This window comes from Fomitopsis serialis, assembly GCF_022376445.1.
Source record: "Fomitopsis serialis strain Sig1Antser10 chromosome Unknown B0H18scaffold_193, whole genome shotgun sequence".
Lineage (NCBI taxonomy): Eukaryota > Fungi > Basidiomycota > Agaricomycetes > Polyporales > Fomitopsidaceae > Fomitopsis > Fomitopsis serialis.
The window spans coordinates 16176-43384 of NW_025955153.1; the positions used below are offsets into that span (position 1 = coordinate 16176).

Sequence of the window (27209 nt, forward strand, 5' to 3'; positions counted from 1 at the left end):
CGCGTGCAACGGATGTCCGATTTGGGATGTATGTTGCCTTCGTTCGCGACCACTGGCACTACATAATAGCGCGGTCGCTATCCTCTTCATGATCATCGCGCCATACACGTCAACGCCTGCGAGTGGCCGGTGATATGCATGAAATGGTCGATGGGTGAATTGGGCAGGTGACAGGCCCGACAAAGGTTCACTGACACTGATATCAACGACAAACAAGTTCAACCAGTTGAAGTGTTCGACCGCGCAGCGATATTTTTATGTAGGCGGGAGAGCGTCGCTCGGGTGAGCAAGGGATCCTTACTCTTGTATGTTAGTACTCAGCTTACTAGTTGATCTACAGTAGTAAGGCACGATGAAGACGCTTGAATCATATGTGCCAGCCGAGTCTCTTCGGGGTTACGCCAGTGGAGGGTCAGGATAAACACAGATCTCAGGCTTATGGACTCGGACATTTCCTCTATTACCCCGCGGACTAGGCGGATGGGGAGGAGCCCAATGTGGTCCAAGCCGCCACGATTATACTCCAGATATCACTCAACATTAATCTATCTGTCTAATAGGGGGCATCTGCCAATGCAGTAAGTTATCTACATCTACATCATGATGTAACACAAGAGGATAGTAGTACTTCCCGTTTATCGAACGTCTGCCCCACTCACTGTGGGGCCCCATTCCTCCATCGACATCCTCCAAGAGCTCGATGTCATTCCGCAATAGTTTACACATTTTACGAAGCAGGGACAATTGGGACAATATGTATCCCGAATAGCCGCAGTGCCCGTCAATACACCATCAACTCTCAACGTCTCAGGCTGTCGCATCCAAGGTGGAAGCGACGACGGCCGAAGTCGGGCGCGCGAAACAGCATGACGTACTCTCGCGAATGTCGCTCGCGGAATGCTTGAATGGCGCGTACTGTATCCTGCTACTTGTTGTCTTTCTTCGACCCCATGCCAGTGCTCGATGGCATCTCTCCGTCACTGCGTTGGCGTGCTATCAGATGGGCCAATCGTTTCCGTACGAGCAGGACGCCTTTCTCCATTTTCGCCGTTTCGGTGGACATCGCTTCCTAGGCCTGCCAGTGGGCACGCAGTTTGTGGACTTTAGGTGAGTTTGCCCAACTTGGGAGCGGACTGTACCCATTCATGGATCATCAGGTTGCCGGCGGGTCAGCAGCTGTTGACGTCGATTCTCGGGGCAACTCCGTCTACGCCCACCTCCGCCCAAATGGGTACTTACAACTTCTCGACGTGATTCTTGTCACCTGATAATCTCTCGGAGGCAGCGCGCATTTCAGCTTCCATATGTCCTCAGCATAGCTTGCGATGAAGTGACATTCGTTGCCGTCTGAGCTGCCTTGTTATTCGCCATGGATCGCTGCACCAGTTCGCAAGAGAGTCTTCGCGGTCAGGGCAGTGTGTTTCCGGACACTGCGTCCATACGCAGATCTCGGCGAACCTCGTGTACTGATACATTACACAGGTCTCAATCATAATATGCCTGCCACGAATCGCAGATCTTTGAACAGACACCCGCTTTACTCAGGCACCAAACCTTGTATGCATATGGCCACGGCTTCCGGACAACGCATATAAGGCCTCCTCGTTCTCCCTCCAACATGTCACTTGTCGTTCTTTCACTTACAGCCGTTCTGCCATCTGCCTTCCGCGCTCCTCCGCAAGAGACAGCACTGACACGCCATGGCACTCGGAAAATCGCTCCTTACCATCGTTCTCCTTGCAATCGCGGTCGCCGCGAGCCCCGTGCAGATTGACAAACCCCTTGTCTCGCTGCCGTTGGTCCGCCGTACCAACAGCACCGGCCTCGCCAACCTGCTCGCGAACGACCAGGCGCGGGCCCGTTACCTGAAGGACCGCGCCCGGGCCAAGCTCGAGGGCCGCACTGGAAGTGTTGACGCGACCAATATTGCTGACTCCTACGTCGTTAGCGTGAGTTTAAAATATACCTCGTCTTTCTTCGCAGAACTTGTATGAGCTCAATCGGTGTGCAGGTCGGTGTCGGATCCCCTGCCACTCAATGTATGTCTCTGGTTGTGATCATGTGCTGCATACGAAGTTAAGGTTGCGACCTGGCCTTGTAGATTCCCTGCTTGTCGACACAGGTTCTTCCAACACCTGGATCGGCGCTAATAAGTCGTACACGCCGACCTCCACCAGCAGCGACACTGGTGACACAGTGGTAAGCTTCGTCTACTTGCATCTGTCACATAATTGCACGCACGAGATAGTCTGTCAGCTACGGTTCGGGCAGCTTCTCGGGCGAAGAGTATACCGACACCGTCACGCTCGGTGATTTGACCATCACAAACCAGTCCATCGGTGTCGCTTCAAAGACTTCAGGCTTTTCGGGTGCCGATGGTATTCTTGGGTAAGCATGTTTCCTGGACTCGTAGTATTCCTGCATGCCATGCTCAATTTGACCGTATCGATTAGTGTCGGCCCTGTTGCGCTGACCCAGGGCACCCTCGGTGGCTCCGAGTCCGATGCTACGATCCCTACCGGTTCGCGAACGCCGTTCCTCGGCACGTTGATCTTGACATTGATGAGACTCTCTTTCATAAGTGACGGACAACCTCTTCTCTGAGGGTATCATTGGCACGGAGGTCCTCGCCGTCTCTTTCCACCGGCGACCTCTGAGAGCGATGCCAACGGTGAGCTCACCTTTGGCGGTACCGACTCCTCCAAGTACACCGGCTCCATCAACTACGTGTACGTTCTACCGTGCTCGACCAGTCGTTGACTCTGGCACTGACCAGCGCGCTCTGTGTTATAGCCCGATCACGACCACCTCCCCCGCGAGCGAATACTGGGGCATCGACCAGTCTATCTCATACGGGTCCTGGCCGATCTTGAAGTCCAGTGCTGGTATCGTCGACACCGGCACGACTCTCATCCTGATCTCCACTGGTGAGCGATTCGCCCGAGCGACTGCGAACCTGAGGCTCAATCCATGTTTCACATTGGCAGGCGCGTACATCGAGTACATGATTGCTACCGGCGGGACTGTGGACGAGAGCACCGGCCTGCTGCGCATCTCGAGCTCGCAGTACAGCAGCCTCAAGACGCTCAATTTTAACATCGGCGGCGTACGTCTCATTCCACTCTCCTCCCCTACGTTGGACTGGCGTTGACGCTGGCTCGCAGACGACCTACAGCCTGACGCCGAACGCGCAGATCTGGCCGCGTTCGCTGAACAGCGCGATCGGCGGGAGCGCCGACGATATTTATCTCGTCGTGAGCGACATCGGAGGCGAGTCTGGCGAGGGCCTCGACTTCATCAACGGGTACGCGTTCCTAGAGCGCTTCTACTCCGTGTTCGACACCACGAACTCGCAAGTCGGCTTCGCAACGACCCCGTACACGAGTGCGACCAGTAATTGAGGCGGCTGGTCAGCTCAATGGTCCCAAATGAGACTTTGTGGATTTGCGTGGCATTTGTCGTATCGGACTCCGTACTGGGCATCTCGAAGTCTGTGATGCTCGTTACACTCTTTTTTGAACTCTGAACTGAATGCTTTTGATAATGGCCGTCCCGCGGACAATCATTCGTTTGGACGTACTTATAACCGCCTCATAGTATGACTCGTAACATTGTAGATGGCCGGCCGCAATCGATCTTTGTTGCGACGTTGCCGGACGGTCACGGTGCCTGGCCACGACAACCGCCTTGCTCGCGCCTGCCTTCGACAAGGAACTAGAGAGCTTGTGTGAAATCTTGCGAGTTCAAATCTTTGTGCAATATGTTCAACATTCAGAAAGCACGGGTGATCGCTAATCACTCAAGGATCAAAGACACATTGGTACACTGTTACTGTTCATGAGCGGGATGTGATTCAGATAGCAAGGTGGTCACTCTTATGGAGTCTGGCGTTGGTACATGGTGTGCAAGTCGTGCAGGTAGCTGGGCAGATAGTGAACAAGGGGGCAGGCAATTGAGGTATGGGAGCAGACGGGCGACAAGCAGGCCTGTAAGCCAAAGAGGCCAGTGGGCGAGTACGCGGACGAGCGAGAGATATGCAGGCAAGCAAGAGGAGATGGTGACCAGACAATCGGGGGATGATGAGGGGTGGACAAGCGGGCGTACACCGTGCAGATGCCAGTGTACGAGTACACGTGTGAACGGGCGAGCAAGCGGGTGGACGGACGAGTGGACGGTGCGCGGATGACTGTGCAGTGGACACAGAAGTGCGCTACAGTGAACAGCGATTATGTGGAGGCATGAGCGGGAGAACAAAATGGGCGGCGGACAGTTATAGTAGACTGACGGACACGACAATACTTACTGTCATGGCGTTCATCCGGGTGCCCGTGAGGAGGGGTCCATTTGATAGCCATCGGCCGTGGACGTGGTAGCACCCACTGGCATCTTGACGATGACAGCGCTCCGACCCCCATCCCTGTTCCATGGCCCTTTCGGAGGCCCTCGCGCGAAGTGCCCAGCCCATAGCTGCGTAGCCGGGCGAGTTACTCGGTTAGACCTGGTAGAGAGTTCAGTGAAAACTTCCGGGAGTCAGTTGCGGTTCCCCGACAGCTTGACGCAACTCACCGAGCATCAGGCAGATTAGGGTGCGCCTCCGCTGTCCGTGCCATTGTACAAATGAAGCAAGGGCAGGGGCACAACCATCGGATCACCCTGTTAGTGCGATCCAGTGTCGTCCTTGCGCTTCATATCCCATCATAAGCGATGACGATGATTAGTAGTCGCACGCGGGGCCCGGGACAGTTGACGAGCATGTTCTACGGCGGCAGGGGAAACTCCTCCGTAAGTGGCACCGGTACCGAGTCGCGGCTCTCGCGACTTGCAGGCTGCAAGCGAGGGTCGTCGCGACTTAATCACTTAGCTACTTACCTTCCATCCCTTTCATCAACATCATGCTCACCGTCAGACAAGGATATCCTGAGGCAGAAAGTTGAAGAATTGTCTACGTCTGCCTGGGGAGACTAGCTCACCCGCGTGCTCCCAGCCGTGCTCTTCATGATCTTCGCACTCGCGACGCTCTTCGACCCAATCATCGCCCATCCATTAAATGCATAGGAGTGGCCCATGGTACGTGCGAAGTGGTCGATGGGCGGATTGACAGATGCTAGCTTACCAGCAGTCATTCCCAGTGAACCGCGAGTGGCTGAGAGCGACCCGACCATGCTCGGCAGGTGACAGGAAAAAAGGTTCGCTAACATTGTTATCAGCGATAGACAAGTGTGTAACGTTGCAACGTCAACGTACAGCTGCCCAGCGACATTTTGAGGCGGGAGAGCGTCGCTCTAGCGAGCAAGGATGGGATGTGGCTGAGGTGTGGCGGACACGAAACACGGACGGGGAGGACTCGGAGGAGTCCAGCGTGATCCAAACCGCCACCATCATTACATCCCAGATACTTATCACTCAACATTCTAACTGTCGAGTGGCGGCTGCAGTAAGCATCTATGCACAGTGACATGGACACAAGTGGATAGTAGCCCCGTTGGCTGAACATTGGCCAAGCACCATCATGATGGGCCCCGTTCCTCCTCCATCTCCTCCATCCTCCAAGACCCTAGAGTCTAATAGCATTCCGCAATATGGCCCACATTACACGAAGTAAGCACATTGCATATATTGCGGTTGTCAATTCACCATCAACTTTCGACTCATATGTGTTCGCGTCCATGAAGCGACGACGGCCAAACTCGAGCTCGCAAAGCAATATGACATACTTACACGAACGTCGCTCGAACGCCTCGACGGTACGTCAATCCTACTTCTTGTTATTTTCCTTCGACCACATGCTTGATGGCATCTCTCCGTCCCCCATACGTGCCATCAGAGAGCCGGATCGTTTCCATACGAGCAGGACGCCATTTTCGCCATTTCGGTGAGCATTGCGTCCTAGGCCTGTTCACGCAGGTTGTGAAATTTGGGTGAGTTTGCCCAGCTTGAAGCAGACCGTATTTTTATGGATCACTGGGTTGCCGGCGGGTTAGCAATTGTTAAGTCGATTCTCGGGGCAACTTCGCCTAAGCCCACCTTCGCCCGAATGGGTACATACAGCTTCTCGACGCGGTTCTTGCCACTTGATGATTGCCCGGAGCAGGCGCACATTTCGGCTTCCATATGTCCTGACAATGAAGTGTAAATTTGGTGCCGTCGCTGCCCTTCGCGGTCAAGGCAGTGTGTTTCCGTGCATTGCGTCCATGCTTGCGCAGATCTCGGCGAACCTCGTGTACTGATGGACCTCTCCGGTTGAATGCAGGTTTCAATCACAATACGCCTGCCATCGCAAATCCATGAACTAACGCCTCGCTTTATCAGGGCATTAAGCCCTGTATGTGTGTGGCCACGCCTTCCGGACAAGGTATATAAGGCCTCCTCGTTCTCTCTCAAACACAGTGTTCGTCGCTTGTGGTTCGAACACTTACAGCCGTGCTGCCATCTGCCCTCCGCGCTCCTCCGCAAGAGACAGCAGTGACACGCCATGGCACTCGGTTCTTCCCTCTTTGCCACCGTCCTCCTTGCGATCGCGGTCGCCGCGAGCCCCGTGCGGATTGACAAACCCCTTGTCTCGCTGCCGCTGGTCCGCCGTACCAACAGCACCGGCCTGGCCAACCTGCTCGCGAATGACCAGGCGAGGGCCCGCTACCTAAAGGACCGCACCCAGTCCAAGCTCGAGGGCCGCACTGGGAGTGCTGACGCGACCAACACTGCTACACAATACGTTGTTAGCGTGAGTTTCAGAGATACCTCGTCAAAACTGCAAAAGCTCATCGAGCTCAATTGCTGTAGGTCGGTGTCGGGTCCCCTGCTACTCAGTGTATGTTTCTGGTTGTGATCAAGTGCTGCGTAGGAAGTTTAGACTGCAGCCCCGTAGATTCCCTACTTTTCGACACAGGTTCTTCTAACACCTGGGTCGGCGCTGCCAAGCCATACGCGAAGACCTCCACCAGCAACGACACTGGTCACAGAGTGGTAAGCTTCATCGACTCAGGTCTGTCACAGAATTTCATGCACGAGACAGTCTGTCACCTACGGCTCGGCGACCATCTCGGGCGAAGAGTACACCGACACCGTCACGCTCGGTGACGGGCTGACCATCACACAGCAGTCCATCGGTGTCTTCGATGGCTATGGCTTCGGTGGTCTCGATGGCATTCTCGGGTAAGGGGGCCATCCTAGGCTCCTAGTGGTCCTGCATGCAATGCTGAACTTTGACCGTACCGGATAGTGTCGGCCCTGTTGGTCTGACCGAGCGTACCCTCAGCGACTCCGATGATACGATCCCTACTGGTTCGTGAAAGCCGTTACCCGATACGATGACATTGACACTGATGAAGTTCTCTCCCATTAGTGATGGACAACCTCTTCTCTGAGGGTATTATTGACACGGAAGTCCTCGCCGTCTCTTTCGCACCGGCGACCTCTGACAACGATACCAACGGTGAGCTCACCTTTGGCGGTACCAACTCCTCCAAGTACACCGGCTCGATCAACTACGTGTACGTCCTAACGTGCCCGATCAATCGTTGACTCTCGCGCTGACCGGGGCGCTCTATGTTTTAGCCCTATCACGTCCACTTCCCCCGCGAACGAGTTCTGGGGCATCGACGAGTCCATCTCATACGGATCCTCGCCGATCATGAACTCCACTGCTGGTATCGTCGACACCGGCACGACTCTCATCCTGATCGCATCCGGTGAGTGACTGCATAGAGAAATCATCGCGAACCCGAGACTCATTGCATGTTTCAGACGCGTTTGACGCGTACAAGAATGCTACCGGCGGCACTGCGGACGAGAGCACCGGCCTGCTGCGCATCTCGAGCTCGCAGTTCAGCAGCCTCCAGACGCTTAACTTCAACATCGGCGGCGTACGTCCTGTTCCACTCACCATTCTTACACTGGACCGACGTTGACGCTGGCTTACAGACGACCTACGGCCTGACGCCGAACGCGCAGATCTGGCCGCGTTCGCTGAACAGCGCGATCGGCGGGAGCGCGGGTGACATCTACCTCGTCGTGAACGACATCGGGAGCGTGTCTGGTGAGGGCCTGGACTTCATCAACGGGTACGCGTTCCTTGAGCGCTTCTACTCTGTGTTCGACACCACGAACTCGCAAGTCGGCTTCGCGACGACCTCGTACACGAACGCGACCAGCAACTAAGGAAGCTGGTCAGCTCGGTGATCGTCTTGTGGACTTGGATGGTGCACGTGTTTGTTGCAGAACTTAGTACTGGGGCATCTCGAAGCCTGTAATGCTCGCACACCCTTTTGCTGACTTACACTCTTTTGTTGAGTTACACTCTCTTGTTCAATCACACTCTTTGTTGAATTCTGGGATGAAGGCTTTAACAATGAACTGGTCCAGTATGATAGTGCGACACGACATGACAAGGTCCAAGAAGTTGCGGTAACTCGCCTCGAACTCGTTACCGAACAGGCCCTTACAGTCGACTCAATACTTATGGTACGAGCATCGTATCATTGTGGATGACCAGCCCAGATGTTTGTTGCGAGTTACGGTGCCGGAACCTGACATCCACGTAAACGACAAGTCTATTTGGCTACAATATTAGATACACTCCAAGTGATATTGTACGTGGGGAATACAGAGAGGGATACGCCAGTTATGGCTGCGACGCCCAAGGCCTACATGCTTCTTTCTTTCCTCTGCCATGCTTACAAAATTCAATCAGTCAACGTGATCACCCCAGCTGCCCGGTATGTGGTCTCGCGGACTCGGACTGGAGTTGGAGCGCGCGCCACGCGTTCTACTTCCACTGTCGCTCCTCTGTTGTCCCGCTACCGCTACCGTTCCCTCGCCCTAGGCTACCGAAGATGCTGCTGAATAGGGACGGGCCACCTGAGCCATTGCGGTTGTGCGATGAGCCGCCGGGCGACGCAGGCCTCTGGCGGGGACTCGAGGGCGGACTCGAGGAAGAGCCTGGGAAGGCACCTGGCGGCGAGCGCGATGCAGAGCCGGAAGGTCCGCCAGAAGAGGACCCACGCGGCGGCGGAGACCCTGGCGCGTGGTGCTCGGGTTGTGGCACGAGTTGATACCTTCGAGGAATTTAATTGAGTTAAAGTTCGGCAAGGCGCGCAGATACGCACCGGCAGACAGGACATGTCCCGCTGGACTTAAGCCAAGGTATGATACACGGTTCATGGAAGGGATGTTTGCATGGTAGCGTGACGACAATGCGCTCGGTTTCTTCCTCGGCGTCGGCTTTGAACTGATCTTTGCAGATGGCGCAGTCTCGCTCTAGCAAGGGTGCTGACAGAAACGAGTTAGACACTCGATGATCTGTCGGTCGAGAATTGAGGCACGTACACCATCCTCGAGCATTCTCTAGGAAGTTTCGCCATGATGGCTTCTGTGGCAGGTATAGGATGGCCTGAATTCGAGTTCTCCATGATTTGTGTGATGATTTGGTCCAACGCTTCTTGATTGAAAACGTAGTCTCCCCAGCGACCGTCGTCTGCGCCTCCCGGCATACCCATCAAGGGGAAGAAGCCGTCCATGCCAGCGCCCGGTCTATTGCCTAGGATGGCGAGCAGATACTGAGCCATTAAAGGGCCGGCAATGCCTGGACCACCGTCTTGCCGAGTTTGTGAACCTCTCAAGAATCTGCGCTCGTTGCAAAATCATGTCCGATTAGGCGACTTGATCACTTACTCTGACAGCAACGGGGGCTGTTCCCTTCTCCTTGACGGTCTGTCCTTGATCACCTCGTCCTTGACTATCTCGTCGGCCTGCTGCACCACCTCCGATGATCATCGTACGTGATCTACCATCGGGCGAGCCTTGGATCCGTATTGTGAGCCCGTTGCCACCCCCTGCGCCCCATTAGTAAGTGACTCGTGCAAGGTGGCGCTTGAAACATACGGAACCTAATACACCGATACCAGAACCGTCTGGTCGGTTGCCCTGCGAGGCAGTGGGTGGTGTTGGCCTCCCCGCGAATTCTCGGTCAGGGCCCTGTAGAAGGGAACGCAGACCAGCTGGTGGAGGCGATGTTGGTAGTGTTATCATTAATGCTCGAATGACATACCAAGAAAGCCGTCCATATTGGCCGGTAGCGCATCCTCGTCAAACCCTTCGTGAACGTGTTGGAACTCGCGCGGGTCGTCCTCCGTGTTCTCTAGCTGCACGATCGCCCTCGGTGATAGTGCTGAACCGTGATAACAGCGAACGTACCATCTCTACAAAGGTCCCATTACACGACGCACAGTGGGGATCTGGAACCTAGAGAATGGTCACTGCAGTCCGCCCCGAGTACGTGACGCGAACTGACCATGAGCGGTCTCATCTCCGCATGGCACTGGCATCGAAGAGCTCAGCAGGACGCAAGCCGGAACACAGCTGCGCAAGTACCTCATGGCAATACCACATTGGTGCTCTGGTCGACATCGTTGCGGGATGAGCGCGGCACTCGACGAGGAGGCGTAGGAAGTAGTGTGCAAGTAAGTAGGCAGTGGGAGTAGCCACCAAGCCCGCGAATGACGTCCGCCGCACTCGCGCCTCCCTCGGGCGCAGCCTCGGCCATTGCCATTCCCAGCACGCGGCGTGCAAACACACGCACACAACGCGAACACGGCCACGCGACTGCCATTGTTCGAGTCGACCGACCCTCCTCGCCCCCTTCGCCCTGCTTACCTCCCACGAGACCTCCGGGTCACTTACGACGCCGCCATGGGCGAATACGATGAAGACGGCGGTCTGAACTTCCTGCTACCGCTTTCTCTGTTCTTTGCTGCCGGGATATGGCTTGTCATCAACCGCTTCCAAAGTTTTCATAACCGTGCCGTGCCTTTCAGGCTTGCGCCGCCTCCTGTGCGTCCCCTTCCTACGCCTTGCAACGTAGCTCATGATGACCCTGCTACAGGAAATCGGCCCGCGCTTCGAAGCGCACAAGATTCCAAACCCTAACCTGGAGTCTCATCAACTCTACCCGGAACTCAGGCCTTCAATATTCGTCGAGGGCGTCAGATATATCACTTGTTTCGACCCTGCTACCGGCTTCCATCTCGCCACATTGCCTGCGGACAATGCGGGTCAGATTACGAACAAGATCGCACGCGCAGCGGACGCCCAGAAGGAGTGGAAGAAGACCTCTTTCCGGGATCGCAGGCGTGTCATGCTCAGCTTGAAGAAATGGCTCGTCGATAACCAGGAAACATGTGCGAGGGTTGCGTGTCGGGATACCGGGAAGACTCGTGAGTATGAATCACCTAGGTTGTGCTTGTGCATGCATTGACCTCGCACCTTCTGCAGTGCTTGACGCTGCATTAGGAGAAATCCTGACTACATGTTCAAAGTTGGACTGGTTGATCAACCACGGAGAACGCCATCTCCGTCCGGAGAGGAGACGGGGCAACCTGCTCATGTTCTACAAGAAGTCTTGGGTTTGCTACGAGCCGCTCGGCGTCGTAGCGGCCATCGTGTCCTGGAATTATCGTGCGTTCATTCCGAAGAGACGGCGTATTCATTCTTACCTGCTTCTGCGCAGCCCTTCACAACGCCTGGTCGCCCATTATTGCTGCTCTTTTCTCCGGGAATGCTATTGTGCTCAAGTGCTCCGAGAATGTAGTCTGGTCGACGACGTGGTTCGTCAACGCAATCAGAGAGTGCCTCTGTGCATGCGGACGTGATCCTGAACTCATCCAGGTAGGTTGAGTCTAACCATGCTGAGGGTTTCAATTTGAGCTCAACGCGAACAGCTCGTGTGCTGCTATCCAGAGGACGCCGACGCGGTTACCAGATCCTCTATAATCCGTCACATCACCTTCATTGGGTCAGAGGAGGTCGGGCGTAAGGTAGCGGTGGCCGCAACCGAGCATCTCACCCCGGTCACTCTGGAACTCGGTGGAAAAGACCCAGCCATCATCATGCCGCATACCAACTTGAAACAATGGTCCAGTCTTTGGATGCGGGGTATATTGTGAGTGATCCGTCATACCTGTCTCCTCTCAACGCCTCCTGATTCTCTTTGCTCCAGCCAGAACGCAGGCCAGAACTGCATCGGCCTTGAGCGGCTCATCGTCCACAGCTCCCAGTACGACGAATTGCACGACATCATTCGACGGCGCACTGAGGAGCTGCGATGCGGCTCGGCTCTCTCGAACCCGGTGACGGGTTCGTACCCACCGTGGACGTCGGCGCGATGATCAACGAAGACAGGGTCGCTACACAGAGGAGCTCGTGCAGCTTGCTGCGGATGCCGGTCTCGAAGTCCAAGGCGGGGAGCGGTACAAGCATCCGTACCTAGAGCATGGCGCATACTTCACACCGACGGTCATCGGCGATGGCAACCCTGAGAAGGAGTACGCGCAGCAAGAGTGTAAGTAGACGTCTTCAGTGAGCGCGGTGGTAGCGCTAAGTCGAGCTTCTGGCCTGCAGTGTTCGCGCCCGTCGCGCTCATCATCAAGTATGAAACCATCCAGGAGGCCATCGACATCGCCAACGGCACTCGGTACGGTCTGGCGCGAGCGTATTCGGGCCCGACCAGGAGCAGTGCGTCAAGGTGGCGAGGCAGCTGGAGTGCGGCATGGTCTCCATCAACGACTTGGGGTGTTCTACGTAAGTGCCATGTTCGTTCTCACCGGAACTTGACCTGACCGACCTGCTCCGCAGTTGAAGTGAGTGGCCGCATCAGCGGTGACGGGTTAGACCCTGACATGATCCATCCCTTACAGCCAGGATCTTCCGTTTGGTGGCACGAAGTCAAGTGGTTACGGCAGGTTGGTGCGTGTGGTTGACAGACAAACGTGCATGGGTTGAGCTCACTCGCGTTTGCAATTGCAGGGGGCCTGAGGGTCTGCGAGCGCTGACACCACAAGGCGATCGTGGAGGACCGCTTCGGGTGGGCCATCCAAACGACGATCCCCAAGCAACTGACTACCCTGTCAGCTCAATCAAGGAGAGCTGGTACGTGTGCCTCCTCTCCCTTTTGCCTGCACAGCTGATGTGGTCTCGCAGGGAATTCGTGAGCGGGCTGATCGGTTTTGTCTACGGCGACAGCTGGCGGACGCGGATAGAGTCGCTCACGCAGCTCATCCAGGCGTCACGCAGATAGCGGGTCTACTTCCGGCGTGCCGTGGAACGATTTATGGATGATCTATGACAGGATGACACACTGTTTTTTGTTTTGTTTTCTATCTTAGCTGCGCTGCTGTACATACCTTGCGGGCTGACCGTCTTCTACATTTTTTAATTCTGAATCAAACGCTGTAACGCCGCACACCTCGGCAGCCCACCGGCATCGGGGCGCTGTATGGATGCACACGGTACCGCGGGGGTATGTACGGTGGGCTGAAAATATTGCCAATGCTGTCCATGACTGAGGCGTGTGGCGTCGAGGGATCGTAGGGAGGTCCCGGTCAGGGCGAATCGGAGGCATATTGAATTGAGTTGACAGCGGCAGTGATCAAGCCACCAAAGTGTGACATCGAGATCCTCGTGCTACGTGCCACCTGCCCTCGCGCGCGTCCATGCGACGAACGTTCTTATCCTCTCGCCTCCCCCGGGTATCTCAATTGCGCACCCAGCGTCCCGTCTGCAAACGTTCCTCCGCCTGTGCCCGAACCGCACCCGTTTCAGGCAGCGCAGCACGACGTCATGACAATCACCACCGCGTGAATCCCTGTCTAAATCCACAATTATATGTCTGTACCGCATGCTCGGTCGTCCGCGGCTGCGCGGGCCATTCTTAGACGGTGCGACGCAGAGATGGCTGCATACGTATGTGCGTGTCTAGCAAGCTCTTTGTGACGCGTTCCCCTCGCAAAGTGTCCGAGGCCGCGAATACGACGCGCACCAGGACACGCTTCCATTCCGGGAGCGACGAGGCACCGAAGCGTGTGCCATGCCGGTGCGGGACTTATCGCAGCGCACCCACACTGAGCAGCCTTCGTTGGCGTACGCGGTGCAGCTGCGCCATATGCAGCGAGCCGTCTCCATCATCAGATCCAGTACCGTGCCACGATGTGCCGAGGCTCCATCCGCCCATGGGCATATGCGTGCCGCGCAGAGAAGGCGGCGAATCCGAAGGCAGTTGCCACACCAGGCGCAGCTACGTACATAAACGTGGGACGGCCTCCGACGGGCAGAGCAGTCTCTAAACCCGACGTCCCCCCGCCGAGCTCACCTGCATATAGCTAGCTCTATATTCCCCGGACTGCACGACTACGACACTCCGACCCAAGGATGCTCGCGCCCATCGTACTTGCGGCTGCTGCCCTCGCTACCAGCCCCGTCGTGGCGATGCGGTCGATGAAGCCTCTGGGGGACACGGAGGGCGTGCTGAACGCCGCCGCCGCCAGTTGCAGCTCGTCCCTGCCTGCGTCCTGCCAGAACTCCACCGCGGAGACGGACCTCTGCTGCTTCGAGGGTCTGGTACGTACTCTGTCATGGCCACCTCTACTGCAATTCGTCTGACGGCCGTACGCAGGGATTGATCCAACAGGTCCAGGTGCGTACAGTCATCTCCAGCACGGACCGACTGTTCAAACGATGCGGTGCCGTGGTGCTTTAGTTCTGGGAACCGACCCTGTGACGGGTCCTACGAACAGCTGGACGATCCACGGTCTCTGGCCGAACTCGTGCGTATATGCGATGACTGAAGGATGAACTTACCCAGAAGCGCATGTAGCTGCGACGGTGAATATCCTGAAAACTGCGACTCTTCGCGCGATTATACGGACATCACCTCGGTGAGACGCGTCGCTGCGTTCGCGCGTGCACGCGTGTTGACGTGAGATGCGGTGACAACAGCTGCTCGAGGACCAGGGTGCGAGCGACACCCTCGATTACATGAACACGGTACGCGACTGCGCAGATCGAGAGACGTCGAAGGGTGCTCACATCCGATTAGTACTGGCTCAGCGACGACGAGTCGAACGAGAAATTCTGGGAGGTGTGTAGCGCCTCTCCCCCTCATGAACGGCATTGACGTGCTCGCTACTCAGCACGAATGGGACACGCACGGCACGTGCTACACCACCCTCGAAAGCTCTTGCTTCAGCGACTACGAGACCGGCGAGGACGTACGCATCCCATGCACTCGCCCTCATGATCATCCGTCCTGACGCGCACGTCCCCCCGACAGGCCGTCACGTTCTTCGAGACGGTCGTCACCCTCTTCAAGACGCTCCCGACGTACGACTGGCTGTCCAGCGCGGGCATCACGCCCTCGAGCAGCCAGACCTACACGCTCGACGAGCTCCAGGCGGCCGTGCAGAATGCGACTGGTGTACGTCGTGTCATCACGACGCTCGGCTCGTACGCTGACACGAGAGACGCAGGTCTCTGCCTCGTTCGACTGCGACGACGACGAGCTCTACCAGATCGAGTACTGGTTCAACGTCCAGGGCCCCGTCCCGAGCGGTGACTTCGTCGCTATCGGTACGTCTCCCGCTTCTCCTCCAAGACGTCATGGCATCGAACGTACTCAACGCTGACGGTGTTATAGATGCCTACGAGGCCGGTTCGTGCAAGTCGAGCGGCATCAAGTACCTGCCGAAAAGCTCGGACGACGCCTCGAGGAAGCGCTCGCAGATCAGGAAGCGCAACGCGAGGAGGCACCCGAGGCGGCGCCGCTCGGTCGCAAGACTGACCGACGAGGTGTAGACGCGCTCGATTCGCCATTGTGCAAGAGCATGGATGAGGGACATTTTGTAGGCGATATGACATTGGTGAGAGCAGGATACGCCCCTGTAACGATGTGTGCAATTGTACGTGTGTGCCACTAAGTACTGTAAAACGGAATTCGAATCGAATCGGCAGAACGGGCTTCCTGAATATACAGTGTGCCGTCAAACTTGTACGCGTTCCTCGTGTAATGCTCTACATATGTACATGCAATCCGCGCGAACGTTTGCTCTCCGAGGTCCACCGGTTTGTGCGTACTCTAGATCTCGAGACGCGCGAACTCGGAGGGTACATACATGCATGTCATGCGGATCGTAAGCTGTGGCCGGGGACCTCCCGATCAGGCAACACCACTTCCATTCTCAGCCTGCAACTCGCTACGCTCTCCTCCCTCCCCACCTCTCCACAAAATTCCGTCCCATCCTTCAATTTTCCGTCACAGTTCCCTTAGCGACGGCCCCATCTGTCCTGCTTCGCTCGCTAAGCGATACCCGCTTGTGTTCCGTGAAATCCTGAGACTTGACGTCAGCCCTTTGGTGCACTTGCGCGGAGGCGCGGTTTCGCGGTGGTGTTGTTGAGCGATGCCGACCAATACTCTTAGGCGAGCGGTGGGTTGTAAAATTCCGAGTATACTTCGCAGAAGACGACGGGGCCATCAGCGGACACATACTAATGAGGGCGCGAATGATGTCACCGAGAGGTGGTCAAAGGTATATAAGACCTGCGATGGTCGCGAACTTACTTCCCGTCCGTGAACTAAAACCTTGTCTTCGCATCTACCATCACACTCGTAGACTTCCACACGCACACTGTCAACCATGTCCGAGCAACACGCGCAGAATGTGAGTACTGTACGCTCCTGCCCAACCTTCATCTGCGCTTACAATTGTCCATGCATAGGTTGCCCGCGGCCACAAGGCGGCGATTAACAACCCAAACGTCTCCGAGGAGGCGAAGCAGAACTCGCGTCGTGCCCTCGCTGAGCTGGAGGGCTCCGAGAACCCGGAGGACTTCACTGCCTCCGTGGGAAGCGACAAGACGCAGGACTACGACCCTCGTAGGGCTTCCGAACTCGGGGCTAAGAACGATGTATGTCACGTCTGCCCCTCTTCAGACGTGCTTTGGCTGATGTGTCTTCCAGGACTTGCGCTTCGGTAGGCGTGGCGCGTCTCAGGAAGTCTGAACTGATGGGGAACGAGTAGAAACTGAAGTCCATCTCGTTGTACATGTACTATAACGTGTTCGTATGGATGATTCGAACCTATCTTGAAACGCAACACAACAGTCAATGAGTCGCTCAATATGACACTGGAAATTCAGCCTACCCGAGACCATGTCTCATGTCGCCGATGCATGATCAATCAGACTACAGGTCCGCCGAACTCGTCAGGAAATTCGTTCCGTCCGAGTTTCGCTCTGTGTGCGATGGTCAGTCAGTCGTGGCATGATTGTCAAACAGTATCTCCGGTACTCACTAGTATCGCGAAAGAGAAGGCGTCATCAGGGCCAAGCTACAACACTAGAATTCAAGCACTGTACCTCAGCTGTGTGACTGTCGAGCTCGCGCCTGATGGAAGGAGGCAATGTTGGCACACATGCTCTACGAGAAAAAGGACCTGACTCACTGTAGCAGGGTAATCAATTTCATGGTTCATGAAGAAAAAGCTGGGCGTACCTCATCACGCGCATTCTGTTTCATCGAAGAGATGGTGTCTCCGACCTTGTCCTTGAACGATTCCCACTTGCTGGGCTCGCCGCTGGATTGTGCACCGTCCGGGGGGTCAAGCTCGCCCGTTTTGGACGCATCATGACGTGGCTAGGCCAACCAAGATTTAGCAGCAAGCAGAAGAATTAATGATAGCAAGAGCCTACGTTAGATACGTGCACTTCGTCAGCCATGGCGGGAAAAAATTGAGTCCGACGCTAGGTGAAGTTTGAGGGGGGATGATGTGCGGGGGGAAAGTGTGTTGACCATGTTGCCAACGGTGCGCACATTTTTATACATTCTCCGCTCTATGTGTGATAGGGACGCGAACTCACTTGAGTGTATGTCGAGAATTCGAACGTAGCTAAGAACCGTCGATCTGCCTTTTCACACTGGCACGTCCAAGTCGGGAAAGAGCTTGCCTATGGGAGCTGCTGAGCGCTGAAGCAGGCGCCCAGCGACGCGCACCGCGGTTGTCCCTTCAGGCAGCCTGGTTGCTTGCGCCGTCATACACCCACTCGCAACAATTCGTTGATCTTTCAAATCGCAATCGGGAATGGTCTGCTCGCTGCGCACTGTGCATGAAGGTCAAGTCACGGCTTGGACCGCCTCTGATGCTCGGACCCGACTAGAAACACAGTTTGCGGCCCCGGGAAGGAGCGGCGATCCACATCAACAGTACTGGGCTTGGTCAGACTGCGCACGCCTGCCTTGTTGTCGTACAGACTAACCCATGGTCAGTACCCATGGTCACCTGGCCACCTTCAATGGGTACGCCGAGCATCCGAGCATGCCAGCGACGGCGTACGACTTCATATATGTCGTAGAATGCCGTATGAAGTACCATTGGGGTACTGACCTCGGGTCTAGTCGTAATTGTCAGGTTTATCCTGCAAATCAAAGTCCTGCACTCACAGGTCATTCGGCTGCACGTTCAAGTTCGTGCCTGCATGATGCTCCGCTGCGCCTTTGCCGCTCGCAGTCTGATCACACAGTCATCTTGCATCCCCCCACTTTGCCTCTCAGCATGTTCTCTCATCAGAGCGATACACTGACCCTCTCCGTGTCGTCTGATCCTACTCCACATTAGATGTCGCAGGCCTCCCGAACGTCGCAACTCGCATCGAAGTGACCTCTCAAGTCAATCTGACCTTGGATTGCGCATTGGAGGATGACGAAGGCATCGCAGGCTACGCACACTTCGCTAATGCGGCGGGTGTGGAAGATAAGCACATGTTCTGGTGGTACGTCCCGAATCCTCGTGTTTCTACTAGGGGCATGCTAACCCACATTGTTGAACTCACGAAGGTTGTTCAAGGCGCGGAAGGATGGAGGATGCCCCGGTCGTGTTGGTGCATGGAGGAGGCCCTGGAAGCTCCGGCATGTTTATGGCGTTCAGTGGTGCCGGGTGCGTGATGAGTCTTCGATGCTGCATATGTCGGTTTTCGACGATACGCTGGTATGCTTTAGGCACTGCCGGCTTGCTGTCGACGAGCATGGCCACGGCACGCTTATCCCCGCGCAGTACTCCTGGACGGACGAGTGAACGTCCTGGCTGTTGACTATGTGAGCAATGACATTTGGACCACTCTCGATCTTTGTGCTGTGACTGAATAGAACAATGGATGTAGCCAGTTGGGGCGGGTTTCTCATATGGCGCACAAAGCTCCCTGCGGAACAGCAGCGAACGCGCTGCTTGGGACTTGGATGACTTCTTACAAGCCTTCTGGGCGTAAGTCCTACACCCATGCGCCCTTGGAAGCGTATCTGACGTTATATCGACTAGCGCATATCCTGAACTCGCAAAGTGCGCCCTTTCTCGCGGACCGTAATTTCACCCTGACTCAATGTTGGCACAGAAATAAGTTCTTGTATCAGTCAGCGTCATATGGCGGCGTTTTGTGCGCATACACGAGTTCTTGTCGGAGAGCCTCATATTTGATGACTGATCTATGCAGCATACCAAACACGGTCAATGTCATACACTTGCGAAACCTCGCAGCACAGGCAAGCCCGTCAAGCACACGCCTGTTGAAAATGCCCGACTCTGTGCGTACGCAACGTTCACTCTTGGATTTTCCCTCACGCTCAGATCGCTGTTTAACCGTCCATGATTCAACTGCCTATAGATCATGATTGGCAACGGCATGTCCGACTTCGCCCTCAACTGGCGCTACTGGATTCAAGGTAACTGCTACGACAACCCCATCTTCAATCGCACTGGCTGCGATCTCGCCGCCGCACTCATACCCGCATGCCTCGACGCGACACAGCTCGCATACGAGGAGCCAAGCGCAGAGACGCGCGCGCGAGCGGACGTGTTGTGCATGGACATCTACGACCACGTCTCGGATGTCGGCTCGACAGGCAGGAATCCGTATCACGCGACGCAGAAGTGCGACTTCAAGGACACGCTGAGCTGCTTCCCCGAGATGGGCTGGTTGAACGAGGTCATGAATCAAAGCGCGGTGCGCAGAGTGGTGGGTTCGGTGTGGGCTGTGTGTCTGTTGAGGCGTGCTGACTTGTGCCGTGGTGGTGCCAGATTGGCGTGTCTGCCGACTATGAGTATACCTTCTCGGACAGGAAGCATGTCTTCGAGCCTTTTCATGCCAATGGCGATATGTGAGCTCGCCTGCGCGTCGAGAAATCTTGTTCGGACACTGATTAATGATTGGTTTGTAGCGTACAGTCCGCATATAAGCTCCTCGCACCTGCTATCGAGGCAGGCCTTCGTGTGATGGGTAATAGTCTCTGCATAGCCGAGTGCATCGTAAGCCATTAGCTCACTCAGGCTGTCCTTGGCAGTGTACAACGGAAACACGGATGGAGTCTGCACCTGGCGAAGTGGTCTTGCGTGGGTACGCATAACATCTTCGTCGCTATGGCGTCTCCTGATCAGGAATCCGTGCAGATGGAGTTGCTGAAGACTAAATACCGCGACGACTTCAACGCTGCACCTGACGTGGATTGGCCAGGCATCGGCTGGGTGCGCGCAGTTGGCGAGGGCGCAGGCGACTATGCATTCGTGAGCATCGATAATGCGGGTCATTGTGAGTCGATCGACATTCCAGGTCTGATCGCTTCCGCTGACCGCTATATGCGCCCCTTGCGTAGTTGCAGAGTGGGATCGCGAGGAGGCGTATAGGGAGATATTGCTCAAGTGGCTGAAGAACGAGCCGCTCGGACCGTCGTCGAATGCTAACGTCGGAATTTCGGTCTGAATGGCACGGTCTTGTTCTTAACACTGGGATGCTTATCGGCCACGGCTAGACGATTCGGCGGCTTGTTACTCGCATGGAACGCGTCAGCCTTCTGCATATCGAAAACTGGTTCCCCGTTATTCGATGAGGTACCACCAAGGTCGACTACTGAGCGATTTCACAGTACTGGACTGAAGCGCCCTCGGATCGTATCCAAAGCGTGCGGTAGGTGCAATTTCCGGATCTGTATTGCCCAGCCCGCTCAACAGTCCCTCATTGTACGGCATCCAAACTCAATAAACTGGGCACTGCTTCCGTGTACACTCCGGAGCGCTGACTTCATGTAATAGAAGAAAGGAATTCACGATAACGACCATGTTTCGGAAGATGCACTTCGCATTGCGCTACCGTATCCCTTCAACGTGTCTGGCCGAGAGCTATGAGTTGACATGATGAGGCCCTATAAGTCGCCCTCGAGTTCCAGCCGCTTCTCCGAGCATCTCATCGTCCGCGCCTCTGTGCTAGACAGCCAATTGACCGGGACGTCTCACTGCCGGCGATTCATTGCGGATACGGTCTCGCTGTCTGAACATTCTAATACACATCCTCTTTGGCTACGTGAACCGCGGTATCAGGCTCATTACAGTAGTGTTTACGTGCGATGGTTGTGTACAGCCCGCTGGCAGGTGTCGGACACTGGTGGAAACGCTTCGGTTCCGCGTGGACATGCATTCGAACCTGCCTCGTGTTGCATAGACATCGATTGGACACTGCTTCTACTATGTATGCAGCTCATGTTGACGGAGTATAATCACTTGAGAACTCGACGGGAAATTGAGCGGCGTTACGGTATGTATAGGAGAAGTCCGTGCGCTTTCTCTGTCCGGTCGGAAACAAGGATTCTTCCTGTTGTACAGACACAAATGGCATCCGCGGACCATTGTTCAAGCTGCCATAACACCATATTCTTAATCAACGCCTCGATGGCTAGGCAACAATCTTAGTTTCCGAGAGAAGACCCTTCGTTCCAATGAACGGAGGTGAGTTGGTCATCTGCCGACCCTCCGTCCCCCACACCGACCCACATCCAACGGCTCCGTCGTGCCTGAGCCGCGTCCCGTTTTTTTCCACCGGGTTAAGCGGGCGTTATACTGTTGCATACTTTTGAGGTATGTGGGCGTGATGTTGGAAGGATACATACGACATCCGTGGAGGCGGGCTCTGTACGAGATGGATGTGGGTAAACAAAGTCATGCACCACGCACGCTTCCCCACTGCCGTTGTCCTGTACAGAGTCGAGGAAAGCGTAGGTCCATTTGCATGCTGTTACTTACCGCTGCCGCCGGCAGGTAACTGCTCGTTCCTCAGACGGCGATATCTTGGACATACTCAGTCTGAATCACGAGACGTCCGACTCAGGGCCCAAAGGACGCCCGCTTGGTTCCTCAACATACCAGTCACCTGTTTTGACAAGCTGCGGGGCTTGTATCGACTGCCAGGATACTCGGCGCTGCGTTCTATCTTCGCCGTAAGGACGAGCTCCGTCAGGAACTCGGTCACCTGTCTTGCAGGGTCTACGTGGTGTGTGATCACGTCTGCATACTCCTTGAATCGCCGTGAGAAGGATGTACCAACTCCCGTCTTCCGCTCCTACCGGGCTAAGACTGCAAAGGGCAAGTAGCGAGAGTGTGGGCCAACGAGAAGACGGGGAGGCGCCAGACTCAACTCTAATCTGGTCGCCTGACCTGTACTGCATCGACCGGACTGTATTGCAGTGTTGGCATAAACGACCAACGCCCAGCGAATCTACGCCTAGTCGCACGCATAGGGGAAGGCGACGGAAGCACAGTGTATGGATCCATTTAGTTCGTTGTGAGCTCCAGCCGACGAAGACTCAGGGTGCATCCCAGTGGAAAATATGCCGAGATACGAAGGTGCCAGGCGGCAAGCTGAATGACTATATCGACTCCCTGGCTCAACCCGACGTGCTTCTCCTGTTGGAAGCAATGGCTGGAATGCATTGCTGTGATAGCCGCCCTATATTGCTCGCGTTATGAGCGATGAGCGGCGACGGCGTTGCTTACCCTGCGTTGCCTTCTGCGGACACGGACATGAATCATTCTGGAAGCGCTATCCGCTCAGCGAGAGATGGCACTGTCCGGCAGAGCAAGCGGACATGGTGCTAGAGCGACCCTAGGAATTGGCCAGGGCACGCATTCCGGCAGCCGCTCCTCATACTTACAAGCTGACACAGAGGCTTCAATGCTCGTCCTGAATAGTTGACCCCCAAAGGATGTAACGATGCTTATGAGACGTCGATTGGCAACGTACCGAGTGGAGTAGCGAGAATCAGGGCATCGGAGGCAAGTTGGAGACGTAATTTTGACCACCGCTTGGACCAGATGTCGTGATGGAACGCTCAGGCGTTCAAGTCATATGGCACGCGAAGCGCGCTCTCGAAAGGATGAGCGTAAGGAATCATCACGATCACAGTAGCATCTGCAGACTGGCGGTTGAGACTGGTGCGCTGCAATGCGATCTAAGTATACGGAGTTGGTCCACTTTTGAAGCCTTAGTGTGCTCACCGATGCTCAGGCCGATGCTGTTATAATGCATGATGAGGGGATCATATATTGGCCAGACGCTAGAACATGAGTGGAGTGACTGAGAAAGAAGGTTGTGCGAACGAAAAGGAGGTGCAAGTTGGATTAGGTCACCGAGCCAGACAGACACGTACTAAGCAGCGATCGACGTCACTCGCCTCGTGAGATTTCAGAAGTTACCTCCACGCTGCCTCGTAGATTGTGACGAATGCCTGTATTTGTACGTGTGATACTACTCACGATGGAGCGCAGAAGGTGAGTGAACCAAGCGATGGACTGCTTGACTCAATCGTCTCGACCGGGAGGTGGCTGATATACGTATGCGAACGTGTCAAATATTTGCTGCTCACCAGCACCCCGCGCGCTGACGTCCACTCGCTGCGAACTGCAACGTTGCCTGGCGGCCTGACATTTTGTCAAGTAGAGGTCCTGAGTAAGGCCGGCTCAGTCGATAGCAGGCCGGGATCGAAGGTGGTGGGCGATAGGAACGTCGACGGTGGTGTTGCGCCATTCGGACGATTCCACCGCCTGGACGAGTCCGTTGTGGAGAATAGTGGGCTCGTCGTTCCGCAAGACGCTGTGGAGGTCGCCCTCGTCCAGGCACCGCAGACGCATAACTGAAAACGCAGAAACGGTGCGAGAAAGACGAACAAGACAGGTCGAAAACGGGGGAATGATATGTGCGATCCGTGGGCGCAGCATGTCGGCTTTGCGGCGCGTGCTCTCACGGCGTCTGGGACGGGCGGCGAGAAGGCGGGAAGCGGCGGCGGCGGCGGCCACGCGACCGGAATCAGATAACTGTCGGCGCCGTCGCTGCCAAAAGAGGCGAACGCTGGCCGACGGCGCGCGCCCGAGCTCCGGCCGCCACTTGATAAGGCGGGCGGTGATGTCACCTCCCTCGAAAACCAAGCAGCTCCGCCCAAAACGGCAGCCGACAAGGTCTGGAAGACGCGTCCGACGTCTTTGTTCTGCAACATCCACCATCTCCTGATCTCGCTCAGGTGCTCTTTCTCTCCCCTACAACCACATATAAAGGTGCGTATCTCTGTCCTGCTCGCCACTATACCACCCGCGTCCCATATCACGAGCTACCAACGCAGTGCCCGCACATACCCATTGCTTGTCTGTATAATACCCTCTCATTGACGCACCCCACCACATCCTACCCACTATGGGTGACACAATGGCTGACTACTTTCCTCGTACTGTTTCAGAAGACCAGGGCTACTATTCCGAAGAGATGTCCGACGAGGTCGTTCCCAACGGCGCAGCACCTCCCAATGAGCCCACCAAGACCAAGGGCATGCCCAATAAGATGTCCCTTAAGCTGTCCCACTTGCCGAGCAAGAAGGAGATCAAGGTCGTGTACCCCCGTACCCCTTCGTCTGTACGTGTCTTTGTTGCGTTCCTTGATCAGTGCATTCCTTCGAGCCATGGCGCTTTCAACACCACCCTCATCCCTGCTGGGCATGCCATATATGCGTATGAACCGCATATATCGACCCTACCGTTGTCGTTACCCACATCGCGCAGCACGTAGTGACGCCCGTGGCTCTGCATGATACCAGTCACGACCGAAGTACCACTGTGCTGACGATACACTTCCAGATTGATCCCAACAACCCGCCATGGCCCGCGTTCCGTGGCTACCACACGTTCGTGCTCGTCCCCACAGCGTCTCATCTAACACGTTTGCTGACATCAATGTGCGTAGGTACTCCTTCGCATATGCCACGATGGGCCACCGCCTGCCAACTATCCTTGGCAAGGCCATCGATGACGTGATTGAGACACTCAACCAGGAGTCGGAGGAGGACCGTGTCAAAGATCTTGTCGAGTGCATCGAGCGTATGGAACAGCTCAAGATTGACCTTGAGACACACGCCAAGTTGCGCCCCGTTGTCGACGACGGTGAGGCAGACGTTGCGCTCTGGAACAAGGAGATCGCCAAGTTCTTCCAAGGTCAGTACATGTCACTTACGTTCGGCGCCGAATGGCGAAACGTCCACTTTCGTTGCCATATGAGGCAATATAACTTCCTTATCGGGACTGTCCATTGGCAGAGCGTGCTCATTCAAACCGTTCCTTTACTCAACAGGCAAAGACTTCATGAACGCGCCGTGGCTGTTTGCGGAGGCGTACAAATACCGTCGACTCCGCGAGTGTTTCAGCGTCAGCAAGTATTGGCAACAATATGATGTTTTCTTCAGGCAGAAGGTATGTGTGCTTCGCAAGATGTCTAGCATCCACTTATTTACTCGCATCTTCTAGTGTGACACGTTCTCTCGGTCAAGCGATGCCGTCTTTGAGCTTTCAACGCGTTTCGTCGAGCCATTCAAGCACAAGGAAGGCTTATCCGTTCCGGACAGGACCGAAGCGGAGCGGTTGATGTTCATGGAACTGACGCAGAGTATGTTCTGTGTCATATTGTGAGAGGCCCGCGCTGAGATCACGATTTCAGTTTGTCTTTGGGGAAACTCAACCGATTTGTCCCTACTTATCAACATGACCGAGGAACAGATCAAGTCACTACAGTCAACCGGTGGTGAGAACCTTGCTGCGACCGAGAAGAACATTCTCGGCAACGACATGGCCCGTCTTTGGGAGATTGTCAACGATCTCAGAGGCAACACTGGTGGCCGCGTCGACTTCGTGCTCGATAATGCCGGTTTCGAGTTGTACTGTGATTGTGTCTACGGTACGTGGCAAGCAAGACGCGGTATCTGCACGCAGCCCACCCTTACGACGATCCCATCACAGCGGACTTCCTGATTCAAAGTGGTTTGGCGAAAGAGGTTCGTTTCCATGGGAAGCGTTACCCGTGGTTCGTCTCGGACGTCACCAAGAAGGATTGGAATTGGTTGCTCAACTCTATGGTATATGGGCACCTCTTCCCGAAGTCCACCGACGCCGAGATGGAGAGCTTGAGGCGCCTAGGTCTCCGGTGGAAGGCGAGTGAACGTCCCATCGAGAAACGAGTACAACGCTGACGCAATGCTGCAGGAATACGAAAGGGAGGGCAAATGGGTGTACGAACAGCACCCCTTCTGGTGCACTGGGTACACCTACTGGGACCTACACAGCGAGGCTCCGGATCTGTTCCTCCACCTCTCGAGATCGGACCTCGTCATCTTCAAGGGTGACCTCAACCACCGGAAGCTCACCTATGATTGTGCTGCCCCGTCGTCGACGGAGTTCGACATCGCTATCGGCCCCATGGCCTCTGCGGCTGGCGCTCCACGTGTCTGCAGTATGCGCACGATCAAGAGTGACGTAGTCGTTGGTCTTGGTCCGGATGGTGATGCGCTCGCGGAGAAGCTCGAAAAGGAAGAGCCTGGCTGGAGGATCAGCGGCAAATACGTGCGTCCTCTGCCTAAGAAAGTCTACGTCTGATCCACACGCTGATGCATGGGATTCATAGGCTGTTATCCTCCTTTCCGACGGCCGTCCTGGGGAGAAGGTCCGCTTCGCATAAACAGCAGCGAGCGAAAGACGACTTCTGAGGAGGGAAAGACGGACTTCGACGAATGAAAATTACTGGATGTCACTACTAGAAGGCTCATACAACTATCTATGCACTGGGATACGATGACCGGCGTGGCGGATATGACGGTCACGTGTGAAGCGAGGCGTACCAGCAGCCCGCCTCATTATTACTGAGTGAGCTTGGATGGTCAGTTGCAAGAGAGCGAGAGGGGAATGATTGGCGGTGTGGGGCGCAGCCCGCAGGGCTGCCCGACTCGAAGAGTGTGCCTGGACCTGAGGGGCAACGGGTGAGCCGCGAGGGCGGGCGGGTTGATACCGCAGCCCTGCGCTCCCATTGCCACTGCTGGGCCGCAGGGTAGACACGTCGAGCCAAAAACAAAACAAAACAAAGACAAAAACAAAACAAATCTATAAAGAAAAAAGCACACATTGGGTTTTTGGCGGCGTGTGCTGCGTGAAGAGGGTGTGGAGGGTGGGGAAAACGAGAGCTATTCGAAGGGCGTAGCAGCCGCGGAGCCTTCGAGAGCGGTCGTCCGAGTGGGCGCGCAGAGGAGAGCGATGCGCGCCTAAATC

General features: G+C 55.6%; 9 protein-coding genes across 9 annotated transcripts; 7 read left to right on the forward strand and 2 right to left on the reverse strand.

The window, feature by feature from the left end:
• Positions 1–2011: 2011 nt before the first annotated feature.
• On the forward strand, positions 2012–3515 carry B0H18DRAFT_1049164 (aspartic peptidase domain-containing protein). The gene is made up of 9 exons (XM_048030889.1): positions 2012–2041; positions 2102–2199; positions 2249–2344; positions 2395–2521; positions 2624–2729; positions 2794–2927; positions 2988–3106; positions 3165–3433; positions 3479–3515. Exons 4-8 carry the CDS (start codon positions 2395–2397, stop codon positions 3399–3401), a joined length of 723 nt encoding a protein of 240 aa, XP_047885949.1. The 5' UTR covers positions 2012–2041; positions 2102–2199; positions 2249–2344; the 3' UTR covers positions 3402–3433; positions 3479–3515.
• Positions 3516–6472: 2957 nt separating this feature from the next.
• B0H18DRAFT_1126338 (aspartic peptidase A1) lies at positions 6473–8157 on the forward strand (the record flags this gene model as incomplete). Its single annotated transcript, XM_048035147.1, has 9 exons — positions 6473–6721; positions 6781–6808; positions 6866–6963; positions 7013–7152; positions 7220–7281; positions 7343–7490; positions 7555–7688; positions 7744–7862; positions 7921–8157. 9 exons carry the CDS (start codon positions 6473–6475, stop codon positions 8155–8157), a joined length of 1215 nt encoding a protein of 404 aa, XP_047885950.1.
• A 305-nt stretch (positions 8158–8462) lies between these two features.
• Positions 8463–10504, reverse strand: B0H18DRAFT_1049185 (uncharacterized protein). Its single transcript, XM_048030890.1, is given in 10 exon segments — positions 8463–8795; positions 8827–9053; positions 9105–9253; positions 9327–9621; positions 9670–9686; positions 9706–9830; positions 9885–9995; positions 10046–10139; positions 10192–10239; positions 10369–10504. The coding sequence occupies 10 exon segments, from the start codon at positions 10402–10404 to the stop codon at positions 8686–8688; spliced, it is 1212 nt and encodes a 403-aa protein (XP_047885951.1). The 5' UTR covers positions 10405–10504; the 3' UTR covers positions 8463–8685.
• Positions 10505–10624: 120 nt separating this feature from the next.
• B0H18DRAFT_1049191 (meiotic sister-chromatid recombination aldehyde dehydrogenase) lies at positions 10625–13300 on the forward strand. The gene is made up of 11 exons (XM_048030891.1): positions 10625–10827; positions 10880–11210; positions 11269–11451; positions 11504–11661; positions 11715–11935; positions 11993–12122; positions 12175–12334; positions 12394–12466; positions 12690–12738; positions 12834–12898; positions 12973–13300. The coding sequence occupies exons 1-11, from the start codon at positions 10687–10689 to the stop codon at positions 13067–13069; spliced, it is 1608 nt and encodes a 535-aa protein (XP_047885952.1). The 5' UTR covers positions 10625–10686; the 3' UTR covers positions 13070–13300.
• A 1016-nt stretch (positions 13301–14316) lies between these two features.
• On the forward strand, positions 14317–15528 carry B0H18DRAFT_820022 (ribonuclease T2-like protein; the record flags this gene model as incomplete). The annotated part of the gene is made up of 9 exons (XM_048039287.1): positions 14317–14388; positions 14485–14594; positions 14645–14705; positions 14767–14814; positions 14867–14908; positions 14961–15038; positions 15101–15244; positions 15297–15396; positions 15464–15528. Coding segments are annotated over 9 exons (720 nt in total), but the record flags the coding sequence as incomplete, so codon positions are not given.
• An 803-nt stretch (positions 15529–16331) lies between these two features.
• B0H18DRAFT_1049203 (uncharacterized protein) lies at positions 16332–16851 on the forward strand. The gene is made up of 4 exons (XM_048030892.1): positions 16332–16352; positions 16437–16484; positions 16543–16731; positions 16784–16851. The coding sequence occupies exons 2-4, from the start codon at positions 16461–16463 to the stop codon at positions 16823–16825; spliced, it is 255 nt and encodes an 84-aa protein (XP_047885954.1). The 5' UTR covers positions 16332–16352; positions 16437–16460; the 3' UTR covers positions 16826–16851.
• A 28-nt stretch (positions 16852–16879) lies between these two features.
• On the reverse strand, positions 16880–17689 carry B0H18DRAFT_1049205 (uncharacterized protein). Its single transcript, XM_048030893.1, has 6 exons — positions 17636–17689; positions 17515–17565; positions 17319–17458; positions 17182–17209; positions 16968–17056; positions 16880–16907 (listed from the first exon to the last, which is right to left on the reverse strand). Exons 1-5 carry the CDS (start codon positions 17645–17647, stop codon positions 17009–17011), a joined length of 279 nt encoding a protein of 92 aa, XP_047885955.1. The 5' UTR covers positions 17648–17689; the 3' UTR covers positions 16880–16907; positions 16968–17008.
• A 534-nt stretch (positions 17690–18223) lies between these two features.
• On the forward strand, positions 18224–21019 carry B0H18DRAFT_1049209 (Alpha/Beta hydrolase protein). The gene is made up of 15 exons (XM_048030894.1): positions 18224–18328; positions 18438–18591; positions 18666–18755; positions 18818–18833; positions 18979–19079; positions 19134–19154; positions 19207–19248; positions 19306–19396; positions 19477–19827; positions 19890–19969; positions 20030–20088; positions 20153–20205; positions 20259–20397; positions 20462–20772; positions 20898–21019. Exons 1-14 carry the CDS (start codon positions 18298–18300, stop codon positions 20566–20568), a joined length of 1335 nt encoding a protein of 444 aa, XP_047885956.1. The 5' UTR covers positions 18224–18297; the 3' UTR covers positions 20569–20772; positions 20898–21019.
• A 3143-nt stretch (positions 21020–24162) lies between these two features.
• B0H18DRAFT_1049234 (uncharacterized protein) lies at positions 24163–26931 on the forward strand. The gene is made up of 10 exons (XM_048030895.1): positions 24163–24272; positions 24365–24537; positions 24759–24805; positions 24865–25112; positions 25249–25367; positions 25422–25560; positions 25612–25848; positions 25911–26101; positions 26154–26510; positions 26572–26931. Exons 2-10 carry the CDS (start codon positions 24391–24393, stop codon positions 26623–26625), a joined length of 1539 nt encoding a protein of 512 aa, XP_047885957.1. The 5' UTR covers positions 24163–24272; positions 24365–24390; the 3' UTR covers positions 26626–26931.
• The last annotated feature ends 278 nt before the right edge of the window (positions 26932–27209 follow it).